Source organism: Chrysemys picta, chromosome 14 (assembly GCF_011386835.1).
Source record: "Chrysemys picta bellii isolate R12L10 chromosome 14, ASM1138683v2, whole genome shotgun sequence".
Classification (NCBI taxonomy): Eukaryota; Metazoa; Chordata; order Testudines; family Emydidae; genus Chrysemys; species Chrysemys picta.
In genome coordinates, this window is record NC_088804.1 from 31936628 (window position 1) to 31949518 (window position 12891).

A 12891-nucleotide genomic window follows, 5' to 3' on the forward strand; every position below is an offset into this window, starting at 1 on the left:
GGAACTCCACTAGTAACCTCCTTTCAGCCTGACAGTTCACCTTTCAGTATGACCCATTGTAGCCTCCCCTTTAACAAGTTCCTTATCCACCTTTCAATTTTCATATTGATCCCCATCTTTTCCAATTTAGCTAATAATTCCCCACGTGGAACCGTATCAAATGCCTTACTGAAATCAAGGTAAATTAGATCCACTGCATTTCCTTTGTCTAAAAAAATCTGTTACCTTCTCAAAGAAGAACAAGTTCGTTTGGCACGATCTACCTTTTGTAAAACCATTTTGTTTTTTGTCCCAATTACCATTGGCCTCAATGTCCTTAACTACTTTCTCCTTCAAAATTTTTTCCAAGACCTTGCATACTACAGATGTCAAACTAACAGGCCTGTAGTTACCCGGATCATGTTTTTTTCCTTTCTTAAAAATAGGAACTACGTTAGCAATTCTCGAGTCATATGGTACAACCCCTGAGTTTACAGATTCATTAAAAATTCTTGCTAATGGGCTTGCAATTTCATAGGCCAGTTCCTTTAATATTCTTAGATGAAGATTATCTGGGCCCCCCGATTTAGTCCCATTAAGCTATTAGAGTTTGGCTTCTACCTTGGGTGTGGTAATATCTACCTCCATATCCTCATTCCCATTTGTCATCCTGCCATTATCCCATAGCTCCTCATTAGCCTCATTAAAGACTGAGGCAAAGTATTTGTTTAGATATTGAGCCATGCCTAAATTATCCTTGACCTCCACTCCATCCTCAGTGTTTAGCGTCCCACTTCTTCTTTCTTTGTTTTCCTTCTTATTTATATGGCTATAGAACCTTTTACTATTGGTTTAATTCCCTTTGCAAGGTCCAACTCTACATGGCTTTTGGCCTTTCTCACTTTATCCCTACATGTTCTGACCTCAATAAGGTAGCTTTCCTTGCTGATCCCTCCCATCTTCCACTCCTTGTAGGCCTTCTTTTTCTTAATCACCTCTCTAAGATGCTTGCTCATCCAGCTTGGTCTACAACTCTTGCCTATGAGTTTTTTCCCCGTTTCTTGGGATGCAGGCTTCTGATAGTTTCTGCAACCTTGGCTTGAAGCAGGGGTCGGCAACGTTTGGCACCTGGCTCGCCAGGGTAAGCACCCTGGCGGGCCGGGCCAGTTTATTTACCTGCTGACGCGGCAGGTTCAGCCGATCGCTGCCCCCACTGGCCGCGGTTCGCCGTCCCGGGCCAATGGGGGCGGCGGGAAGCCACGGCCAGCACATCCCTTGCCCACGCCGCTTCTCGCTGCCCCCATTGGCCCAGGACAGTGAACCGCGACGAGTGGGGGCAGCGATCGGCCGAACCTGCCGCATCAGCAGGTAAATAAACTAGCCTGGCCTGCTAGGGTGTTTATCCTGGCGAGCTGCATGCCAAACGTTGCCGACCCCTGGCTTGAAGTAAATCCAGGCCTCCTCCGCCTTTAGATCCACAAGTTCTTCAGTCCAACTGACTTCCCTAACTAATATCCTTAATTTTTTAAAGTTAGCCCTTTTGAAATCAAAAACCCTAGTCACAGATCTATTTCGGTTTATCTTTCCATTTAGTTTGAACTGAATTAGCTCATGATTGATCGAACCAAGGTTGTCCCCTACAACCATTTCTTCTATGAGGTCCTCACTAAAACCAAATCTAAAATGACATCCCCTCTTGTTGGTCAGCAACTACTTGGTGAAGGAAGCCATCAGCTATCGCATCCAGGAAAATCTGATCCCTATTATTACTACCATACCCAGCCCACATTAAAGCACTGCCCCTTTTGCCTCCCCTGTCGGGGGCCCTGAGGCAAAAGGGGCAGGGACATTAAAGTGCTGTCACAGCAGTGCTTTAAGGATGGTCCTTTGCCGCAGCAGCACTTTAATGTTGCTGCACCCCCCCTGTTGGCAGGACCCTGCAGCGTTTTAACGTCCCTGCCCCTTTAGCCCCCCCCTCCCCCCAGCTGCTGATGGGCGGGGGGTGGGGGGGGGCAAAGGGAGCCGCTGCCCTGGGGCCGGAGATTTAAGAGAGCCCAGGGCTCTGGATGCCACTACTGCAGCAGCGGCGTCCGGAGCTCTGGGCCCTTTAAATCAACACAGGAGCCCCGGGCGGCGCGGGCCAAGGGCTAGCTGGGGGATGCTGACCCCCAGTCCTGCCCCTTCCACCTGAGACCCCCCCCCCATACTGGTAAGTGTCCTCAGTTACTTTCACCCCGCCCATGATCACACAATTCCCATTAGTATTTACTTCATTAAAACCATTAAAGAGGTCTCTATCCATATCCAGATCGGATCCCTGTGATCTAGCACACCCCAAGCACTAGCCCAGGGGAGGCTCTAGTAGATGGAGCTCTCCCAATCCAAAATATAATGGGTCAGATCTTCATATGATGGCAATGAGCAGAGCTCCATCAGGCCTCACTGGAGCTCCACAGGTTGGTTGTGTTAGCGCCTGACGAGTTGTGCCAACTTGAGGTTGAGCCTATGCCCCCCGATGGGCCAGCCAATGCAAGTGAAAAGTGCCACTACACTCAAGTTAAGGGTCTTTGTGTGGATGGAACTCAAGTTGGGGCACCACTCAAGTTAATTCTGTAGCAAACACAAGCTCCACTTCAGTGGAGCAATATCGATTTGCACCAACTAAGGATTTGGCCCAAAAATAAAAGAAATATTGTCTTGCAATCATGAAAAACAAATTAATTGAAAATAGATTTTTTTTTAATTTAAACAATCCCCTGAGAAGTTGTGAATGGAAACGCCAGCAACATTGAGTTTACCCATGAGAACCAGAATGTGAAATTAAATATAAAGGGTGTGGAAACGACTTAGTATGTTGTTTACTCTCGCTACTGAACGCAGTGGAAGCAGTAAACAATGAGCCTAAACCATGACAAATCAATTTGAAACACCGAATTCTGCCAGCTTGACTAGTCAGATGTGCGACTAGCAGCACAGAAAAGGAAATCTACAGCACCTTTGGGACTATGCAGATTTACACCTGCTGGGCATCCGTCCCAAGATTTATCCTGACATTGCAGAGTTCAAACAAATCTTATAAATAATAAATCATTTAACACTATTTAGATAGTGTCTAGATGCCCCAATCAGGAATCAGAGCCCCACTATGTTCAGTGTTGTTCACACAACAAGAAGACAGTTTCTGTCCCAAAGAGCTCACACAATGTATAGCTTTGAATGATGTATCCAAAGATTTGATGGCAACGGTATATATTTTTTAAACATACACTATGACTAAGACTACAAGAAATAAGTCCCCAAAAGGACTGGATGACTCGGGGAGTTGGTAATGAACTGTCAATCACAGCACACACTGGACATGCCCTCCCTTGGGTGGCATATATGAAACCAAGTCATGTTCTCAGTTCAATTAAGTGTCCAAATCACAAAAACCTAGCATCATAATTGATGAACTGGCTTAACAGAGAGGTTAAGGAATTAATACCTTTGGGGAAAGAACTGCCCTCTTATGCTTTGGGAAGGGCTACATCCAAGGCCAGGCCTGAGACACCACTAAATCTGTTTAAGAGCACGGAGCAGAACCAATGCTCTGTCGTGATTCCAACACGCTGCTGCAGAAAATGCACCACACTGTGTCATTTACAGAGCCCTCAAGGTTGGAATGGGTGACAGGGGCAACTTAAACAACTGTTTCCCAGGCTGTCTCTGTGTTTTGAGGAAATAGACAGCTTTATTCTCTGGCTTTGTTAATCTGGCTCCTTCTCAAGCACTAAATTCACTGTTTGAAAGTGGGAAAAATGAAATCCTGTATAGGTCAATTATTGGTGTGAGCTGTAGAAATTGCCACTTAAAATTAAACACTGTTGCTTTTTTTTTTTTTTTTTTTTTTATTTTCCTGAAAATCTTTTACAATAAGAGCAGATAAAAACATCTCCCAAGTCTCAGGAGCAATGGATAATAAGTGCTACAGTCCAAGTCAAAAAAATTCAGTTTAAAATAAAAATCCTTATTTACATCAAAGGCATCCCGTCATTAGGAGGTCAAGTCTCTGTCCAGACATATCATCCTTTCCTGACCTTTAGTATGGTATTTTAGTGTAATCTCCCTTGAAATTAGCTAGGAAAACTGTGGGAACAAAGTTGCAAGGGAAGTCTTTGATATAGCTAGCGAAACACTGTTTTGTGGCTAGACAGAGAAACTGATCCATATAAACCCCCTTCACATATTCTGAAGTAATGATAAATCAAGACTGAGGGCCAGACTCTTGAAGGGAGAGACGGTGGGCAAAAACAGTGCTGCTTCCTAATCCTGAAACTAGTTATAATGTGTCCCTGGTGTAACTCAGAACAGCCTAAGGGTTTCTCTAAATTACACTGGTTACCCCCAATGTTTCAGGGACTGCTGGAAGCTCAGTGCACTCCAGCTGTGGCCTCTCCCTGCCCCAACACACCTCCTACATTCGGGGAGCTTAAGGAGAATTGGCACAGAAGTTAGTTATGCCTGCTCTACACCCCTGTAGGAGAAGCTGCAGCAGATTTCCATTCTCTGGGCCATTTCTGCAGTACAAAGGTAGTGAAGAAAAGATATGGCCCAGAGGGCTAAATTGTTCCTATAAGCATGAGTCCTCTGAATGTGTGCCACATTCAAGGACCACTCTGTCCATGTAGAGCCCTATGTAGAGCCTGCACCTACTCAACTGGAACTTCATGTAGAATTGTGCCATATTCATGTACAATGACAGCAGTAACCCGGCCATTGTGCCCCCAACTGTGAAGTTACAGTATACATTTTTCCCTCCTGCCCACTGAGGGCAGATTACCAAACCTTAAGTCTCAATTACTTTTGTTATAAGCACCGTGAAAGCAGTAGAAGAATCAGAGTGCCTTATCCTGGACTGTTGAAATCAATGGGTGCAGGGTCAAGCACACACAGATGGGAAAGGCCAGTTACTGGCCCAGACATCGAGCTCAGCCCCCTCAGCCCTGCAATGCACTGTCTAGTGATCTGCCCAGTGCAATTTTAAATGTCTCCAAGGATGCGGCTTCTATTCAATGTCAGGAAGATTTCCCTGACAAATGAAAATTTCTTTCCTCCTCTTTCATGCTATTATAGCATGGGGTGAATTCAGGGGGACATTGTACATTTCAAGTGCAGTTCAAATTGTTCATGTTGCTCTGGTATAATGGAGAAATAATTATAGTATATGCTACTGACTTGTGGATAGACTAATAATGCTATTGGGAATGAGTCAAATCCTCAGTTTCTTCCTCAGTTTCTAATCATCCAAACCTCTTACTGGACTAAATTCTGTCCTTTTGCACCTGTATAAGCCTAAAGCAACTTCATGCAATCAACAGTTAATTTCAATATACACCAGTGTAAGTGAAAGCAGAATTTGGCCCATCGATTCCACTGGCAGTTTGACTGAATAAGTACCATGGGATTTGTCTTGGTATATTTAATTGGACATAAAACGCAACCTTTACTAGTAACAGGTGTTGTTGGAGTCACTTCAATAATGCTAATATGGGGTTCTTCTCAGTCATTCAGTTGCACAAGCGCATGACTCTCCCTGCAAGCCTCTTTGGTGGCCAGACTGCACTGAGAAGCTTTAATTTTGTGGCTTCATTGATACTGTGAACTAAGTCCTGCCCTCAGACATGCACACACAACTCCCACTGAATTAATACATCTCCTGTTTATCTCTCAGTGTTACAACCACCCTTTTATTCACAGACTCCGCTGACAGCTCAGTGATTGTAACATGATTCATCCTTTCCTCCTTGTTCTCTTCCCTTGACTAGACACCAGCAAACACAACAGAACTTGAGACAAGAGAAAGAGGCCCCTCGTAATGAAAGATTCAATCACATCTTACCAAAAACAAAGGAGGGCACTGGCTAATGCATGAAGCTGGCTCTTCGCTACCCTAATTGAGGTACGTAAATAAAAGGGAGAGAAAGGCATACATTCAGCTCTGGCGTAAGCAGGTGCAACTCCTCTGGCCTCAGTGATGTCACACTTGCTTAGTGCTGAATTTGGCCCAAGGATAGGGTCCTGATCCAAAGCCCACTGAAGTCAAAGGCAATCTTTTCACTAACTTAAACTAGCTGTGGGAAACAGCCAAAATGACCAATCGTGGGAGAACTCCTATTAGTCAGACACCAATATAAAAATCATCTCTCTCTCCAGGTTTCTCTTCCAGAGGCATTTACGTTGCATTTCTTACGCAGTATCTCCCAACAGAGAAAGTAACAGCCACAGAAATGAGAAGTGATTACAAATGAGTAAGCCATTCACAACCTTCCCTACTTTCAGTGCCTCGTGTATTGGACAACAGCGTAAACTTTCTATGGTGGTTTGACTTTATAGGGGAAAAGGGGACTGGCGTAGCTGGGGAATGTGTCCTACTCTGTAAACCCACATGTGACAAATATAGCGGATTACTAAGAATGACATGACTGGGAGTTACAACACTTGGATTCTCTTCTACTCTGCACTGATTGACTGGGTGACCTCAGATGAATCACTTAAACTCCCTGTTCTTCAGACAGTGCAGACAGTCCCTGTCCCAACGAGCTTACAGACAAGTACACACAATCTGTATATACATAATGGGGAGCAAAGGGGGAGGATTAAAGACAGGGTGATGTCATCAGAGTGCTGGGCAAAGCTGGAGAGAGAGAGAGAGCACGTGCGCGCATAAGGTTGATGAGGGCAATGTGGGTATTAGGGAGGTCAAAGAGGAAGACATTAGGAACATAGGAGTTTCCATCTTTTCAAATTAAAGGCATCGGCCAAATTCTGCCCTCTGTCACATCCATGTACCTGAGTTGACTTTAATACAGCAGGCAAAATTTGGTCACAGTCTACAAATAACATGAAAAAAATATATGTGGGTCTACTATTTTATTACTTGCTAAGCTATATGCCAAGGTTTTGCTGAGGTACATATAGTTCCATGTAAACTTCTCTTAGCAAGTCTACAGCAAAGCAACAAATCCTTGCTCCTTTTTACTGTTCGACTAGGGTCACTCAACCTAACAGTCCGTTGCCACTCCGCAGGCAATGGCACATAACAGACAACTGAATGACTGAATACTGTAGGTCATCCACAAAATTAGATCAAAGAGTCCCTGTAGTCTATTGAAATGCAATTGCTTCCAAATCACATTGTGGTGTTCCAGGCTTGAAAGAATGGGTCACTGCAGTTTTATTGTAGGGAAGCTACTGCTAATGAAAGGAACAATGGAAAGATTAGTGCTACCAACCATATAGAAGAAACACCACTTTCGGTTTAATTGCAGTGAACAAAGCAAATAGGAAAGAAGGGCAACCAAGTGACAAAAGTAGTTGGTGCAAAGAGGATATAGAGGCTATTCACGAGGCAGCCTTGATCACAGCACAGCGTCCAGACGTAATGTATGATTACTGAATTTGGATTGCAATCAAAGATTTTGGTGTTTTCATTACAGACAGATGATGGCATATTTCTAAGCCAAGCAGCCCAGTAAACTCAGGAACTGAGAATTTTGTTGATTATTTTTACTATTCATTTGTTGTGTAGAAGTTATTATATGGTTGGGAAAAAAGCATGGTTGCAGTTTTAATAACATGTTAGGAGTAGGTTATGAGTGAAGATGAATTACAATTGTCAGTTTAAAATATCTATTATTAGGGCAAATCTAGTGAGCCTTGTAATTCAGAAAAGTCATGGACAGGACTGGAGACAGCCTGGTACTGGAAAGCACCTCATGCTCTGCCAAAATAAAAATCAATTCAATCACAATATTTACTCCCTTCTGTTCAAATTCTGGGTGTCTCCTAAGCAAAGACTGCAAGTCATGACACTTTGTACAGCGAGACAGTGGTACAAGACCAAAGGTCTATCTCAGACTAAGGTAAAAGTGCTAAACTCAGTTTCCCTGTGACCTAAGGCAGACTTGAGCCCTGGTTCTCCAGACAAGAATCAACACATTTCAACATTATTCCGCATAGTTCTAATAATGCATTTGTTAAATACAAAGCCTACCCAATGTAACAATGTAATAACAAAATGTAAGAATGGTCAGTGATATGGGATCTACCTCAGAGGAACCACAAACATGACGGGAAGTGAAAATGGTTTACAAAGAAATATAAAGAAAGTTAGTGATCATAGAAATGAAGCCACTCTAATAGAACAAAACCAACACCTCAGTCATTGTTGATATCATCAGCACTACAAACATAACAAAAAACAAAGAAAACTTCATTCCAACTCCCAGCACCTGCTGCAAAAGCCCCTGTCCCAACTGCTTGGATGACATAGATGATGCTAACTCCTTTTAGTAGCTGTTACTAACAAAGAAAAAGCAACATGGCATTCAAAGTATAATCCAGCCCATTTCAAGCAGCACTCAACAACATCCTACAGTTCTTCCTTATGGACCAACCATTTCCAGGGAGATGAATATAAAAATGCTAAATGAAACTGTATTTATTTTCAAAGTAAATGAATGTTTTCAATGCATCTTTCTTCTGTCTTGTCATACATTAGTGACTGTCATATATCCAAGTATCCTTGCAATGAAGGAATTGGAGATTCACTCAATACCTCACCTGGATTTCAGATCTTAACTGACCTCATAAGCCATGTATCCCCTCAGATACTCTAATGCCATGAATGTTATTGCTTCAATCCAAATATTTACCATGGTGCACACCAGCCATTTTTTCTAGGAGGATTGCATGGAAAGCAAGACCTTTATCCTAGGACATAACAAGAGCTATTCAACTCTGTTGATGTTCTTTTGCATTGTACCAATGAATCAATGAAGACTTCCTTAGGGATAAAACAATGTAGAATGTAGTCTAAAAAAAGTTTGTTAGTAAGATTTTTTTCATCATTTTGGAAAACACAGTGGTAAACAGCAAATACTGCAAGCAAAATACTTACACTCAGAACAGGGTTCACCAATTAAGACTTTTTAATCAATGAAGGCTGAAACTTTCAAAAGTAGTATAAGGGAGCTAAGCACCTAACTCCTATTGGATTTCAATGAGAGTTGGGTGCCAGATTTCTCCCTCAAGCACCTGACAATCCTAGACATAATGTTTATTATTTTCTCATAATTTTATGGCCTGATCTTGCAAATTTTACTGCATAAGTAGTCCAAACACAGAAGCAAGAATACGGACTACTCACAAATGCAAGAAGGGCATTTACTTAATCAGAGCATTTAGACACCGTATACAGCTATCATGCATGCTAGGGGAATGGATGAAAATTCTCCTGGATTTATTACACACATCTGCCATCAAACTGGGTTTTTTTCTTTAAAATTGTGACCCCCCCCCAAAAAAAAACCCACCAGTAATGAGACAAAGACAGAGTTTATCATCTATAATTAAAGCTCTCTTGTTAAACATGATGTTGCTAGTTCAGCTAATGATGTTAGGAAAATCTGTAAAATAGTCCATGGCATGAAAACTATGCTGTATGTTTCAGGAATCTGACAACTTAATCAAAATCAGTATTTTCTGCATATGAAAATCTAATGCTAAATTTGCTTTAACGAAACACTTACCAAGCCTACACATGTAGATATTGCTACTGAAGAGGTGTTATCGTTCCTTATAAATCCCTGATAGAAACACCGCTCAACTTCACGTTCCTGAGAATCTGTGACGCCATCTTTTCCAAGTACCTGGACAATAAAGTTGTTGCTAAATATGGTAGAAGGTTTAAGTTCTAAGTGCAGTTCCTGTCCAAATGCTGAAAATTTGTAGTGCAAGGAACTCTTTGAATTGTGAGTTGATCTCTTTTTCCTAATGCTGTGCAAAACATCATGTGAGATGTATGATCCACTGGAATCCACTTCGACAGGTGTCACAAATACGTAATCTGTAATGGCAAAATGTTGACCATCAGCCTTTGTACTCAATGAATAAAGCGTATGTCATTTTTTAACATAGCGCTCATTTATGCAGCAGACTTTCACTGTGGCATGAAGTTTCCTCATTTAGGGCATGGCACCAAGGATCCAAGGGCTATATGTATCTAACGCATGCATAAATTCATCTAAAGCAACTCCAAGCTGTTCCGTGTAAGTCACACAGACTCTAATACAGTGTTTGTTTTCTTTCTGCCCCACTGAGAGGGACAGACTATCATAGCTGTGAACTTTCCCACAGTCACTCTTGTGAAGACATTTGTCATTGCCAGCAAGTCTATAGATTTTTCCCCCTCCCCCTATATTAATTGCTGTCACATGGGAAGAGTGGGTTTTTGTATGTTGTTGTTATTTTTTTCCAAGAGTGTAGCAAATATTATAGTGTTGGTATTGGTTTAACAGATTATGTAGAATTGTTCCATTTGTTCAACTGGATTAAAGGATTAATTTATTAATTCCTTAACAGAGTCAGACCTCATCTCTTTGTAGTGTCATGATTAGACTAGGTTTCAAATCATAACTGACCTTCAGCCGAAAGAGATTACATACTACCTCATAACCTTTATTTAGTCGTTCAGTTGTTTTGGCTAAATTATGTGAAAGAAATTCTGTGCATATCTGGGAGAAGAAAAATACGATCAACTCAAAATATCTGGAGAAGAGAAGAATATAGAGCCTGATTCAGTGAGGTGTTTAAGCATGTGCCTAACTTTAAACACATGAGTAGTCCCATTGATCTCCTCACAGGGTGATGACTACTTACATTCTTGAAATTGGGTACATACTTAAGTTCTTTGCTGAATCAGGACTGCAGGTACTCCTGCAAGTGACAGCATGGCTTACATTAAAACACTATATTAAGTAGCCTACTTCCTAACACTGCTTACCTTTTGATGTGTATCTTGGCCAGAATGCCTAAAGATATCCATATCTTTGATGATAATTTTTTTTTCTTAAACTGAAATACATCCTTATAAAGAACAAAAATATGTTCTTATATAGTAGCCGATGTTGCATACTATTAATCTCCTTGCCTTGAACTGATTTTATTGGGTGCATATTACACTGAAAACGTAGCCAGTGATAGGTTTCTTTTTGCTCTAGACAGTGGAAACAATACATCAAGGACTTTCACTTTCCTTAAGTGGTGTTAATCAATGGCAGAAGCTCAGGATACTAAGCAGGCTGGTAGCCAAAAATGCAAGCAGCTGCTGGAAGAAGGGAATCCCCCAGCAGACATGGGTTGCAGCAGTATTTTCCCTTCCTGAAACCTGTGCGCACTGCACTGTACTTATCACTCTCAGCAAGTGCATATATATAGAGAGAGATATTGCAAGCTTCCAAAAGGTAACAACATCAAAACACTATTTTTTGCCACGTGGGAACAACAACAACAAAAGAATCCTGTTTATACAAGGTGGTTGTTTTTGTTTTTTTGTTTTTCCTTCCTGGATTGCTACAAACCCTTAGCCTGGGTTGCATGGTTTATTTCCCCCTGGTTTTCTATTATTTTTTTCCATAACTGAATGGAAATTTTGTTTCTTTGCCATTTCTTTTTTATTTTCCTGGCATTTAAAAATAGTCTCTGTTGTTATTGTTAATTTTTCAGCTTGTGCCCTATTTATTTTGCCCATGCTCCAGAGATACTAAATCTGCATGTAGGCTTACAGCAGCATGCCTGGGTTCCGTTTATATTCATTGAAAAGAAGGACCAACATTTGTGGGTTAGGTTGGATGTTCCGTTTCACAAAGACGCTTGCATGCACTTTTAAAATAGACATAGATATAGACACAAACCATGATTCACTCCATTGAGGCTGCTGCTGCTGTCACTGGTTAAAGCTGCTGCAAAAGACACGCAACAGAGGCAGCACAACTGAAGGGTCTGCAAGAGAGAGAGAAAAAAAGAGAAAAGGGGGTATTGGGCGAGAGTCACTGGACAAGGGGAGGGAGACGGCACCAGAAACGGCTCCGCGACCTGGCATGTACGCACTCCAGGCGACTGCAAAAGAAAGTGCTCTCGACCTGCCTTTGCAATGCCGCCAAGCCACAGGATGGTCAGGAATTGCATGGAGCTGCTGTTGAGAACCGCCACAGGTAACGTCCACACGAAGAGCAGGAACCAGTCCATGATCCTCCGGGCACCTCGCATGTTACCTGCTCCCACAGATACCCAGCAGGAGCGGCCGGGTCTCCCGCATGGTCACATGGGCTCTTAGCCCCGCATCGCTTACTGCGGAGCCACCGCCTCGCCCGCAGCGTGCCCCGGGGCGGAGGCTCCCATGGAGAGGCTCGCGGGTAGCCACGGCCGGCGCGCAGGGTTTAAATTGCTGCCGACAAATGACAGCCCCGGCTCCAGCTCCCCCGCTCGGCTCAGACCTGGGGGACGCGGGAGGGGGAGCGCGGGCGCGGGCCAATCCGGAGGCAGCAGCGGCTGCGCGAGCCTCCCTCCCCAGCTGCGGGAGCCGCGTGTGCTCCGAGCTGCCGGGGTAAAGGGGGAGAGGCGGGGGGATGCCCCGGACACCTGGGTTCCGCTGGAGTCTGGCACTGACCTGCTGGGTGACCCTTTCGGTAACTCACTGAGGGGGTGGAAAAATTTAGCTCTGGCATAAACAGGAAGCCCCCCCCCCATTGATTTTCAGTGGGCCCGAGGGTGGGAGCTAGCCTGGATCCTTACCCTTGCCATGCCAGCTTACCCCGCTGTGCCCCCACCAAACCCACCCTGAGAGCCTCAGGCAGAGGCAACTACACAAGCGTGAGGCATGATTATCCCTACACCCAGTGCAAATCCCAGACTGTCTTTTGGTTCTGTATTTGTACAGCACCTAGCACAATGTGGGTCCCTGACTGGGCTCGCAGGGGCTAGGGCAGGGGTCGGCAACGTTTGGCATGCGGCTCGCCAGGGTAAGCACCCTAGCGAGCCGGGCCAGTTTATTTACCTGCTGACATGACAGGTTCGGCCGATCGCAGCCCCCAC

The 12891-nt window shown here is 43.5% G+C and overlaps 1 protein-coding gene across 2 annotated transcripts in view; it reads right to left on the reverse strand.

The window, feature by feature from the left end:
• ADAMTS18 (ADAM metallopeptidase with thrombospondin type 1 motif 18) overlaps positions 1-12290 on the reverse strand; it is a 104214-nt gene extending 91924 nt beyond the window's left edge. The window contains exons 1-3 of one of the 2 annotated variants that reach the window (XM_065567260.1): positions 11944-12290; positions 11712-11799; positions 9549-9865 (exon numbers count right to left, since the gene is read on the reverse strand). In XM_065567260.1, coding sequence (XP_065423332.1) covers positions 9549-9865; positions 11712-11799; positions 11944-12066 — 528 coding nt within the window. In that variant the 5' untranslated portion in view covers positions 12067-12290. Of the gene's footprint in view, positions 1-9548; positions 9866-11711; positions 11800-11892 lie in introns of both variants that reach the window. The other variant, XM_065567259.1, reaches the window with a different exon arrangement.
• Between the last annotated feature and the right edge of the window lie 601 nt (positions 12291-12891).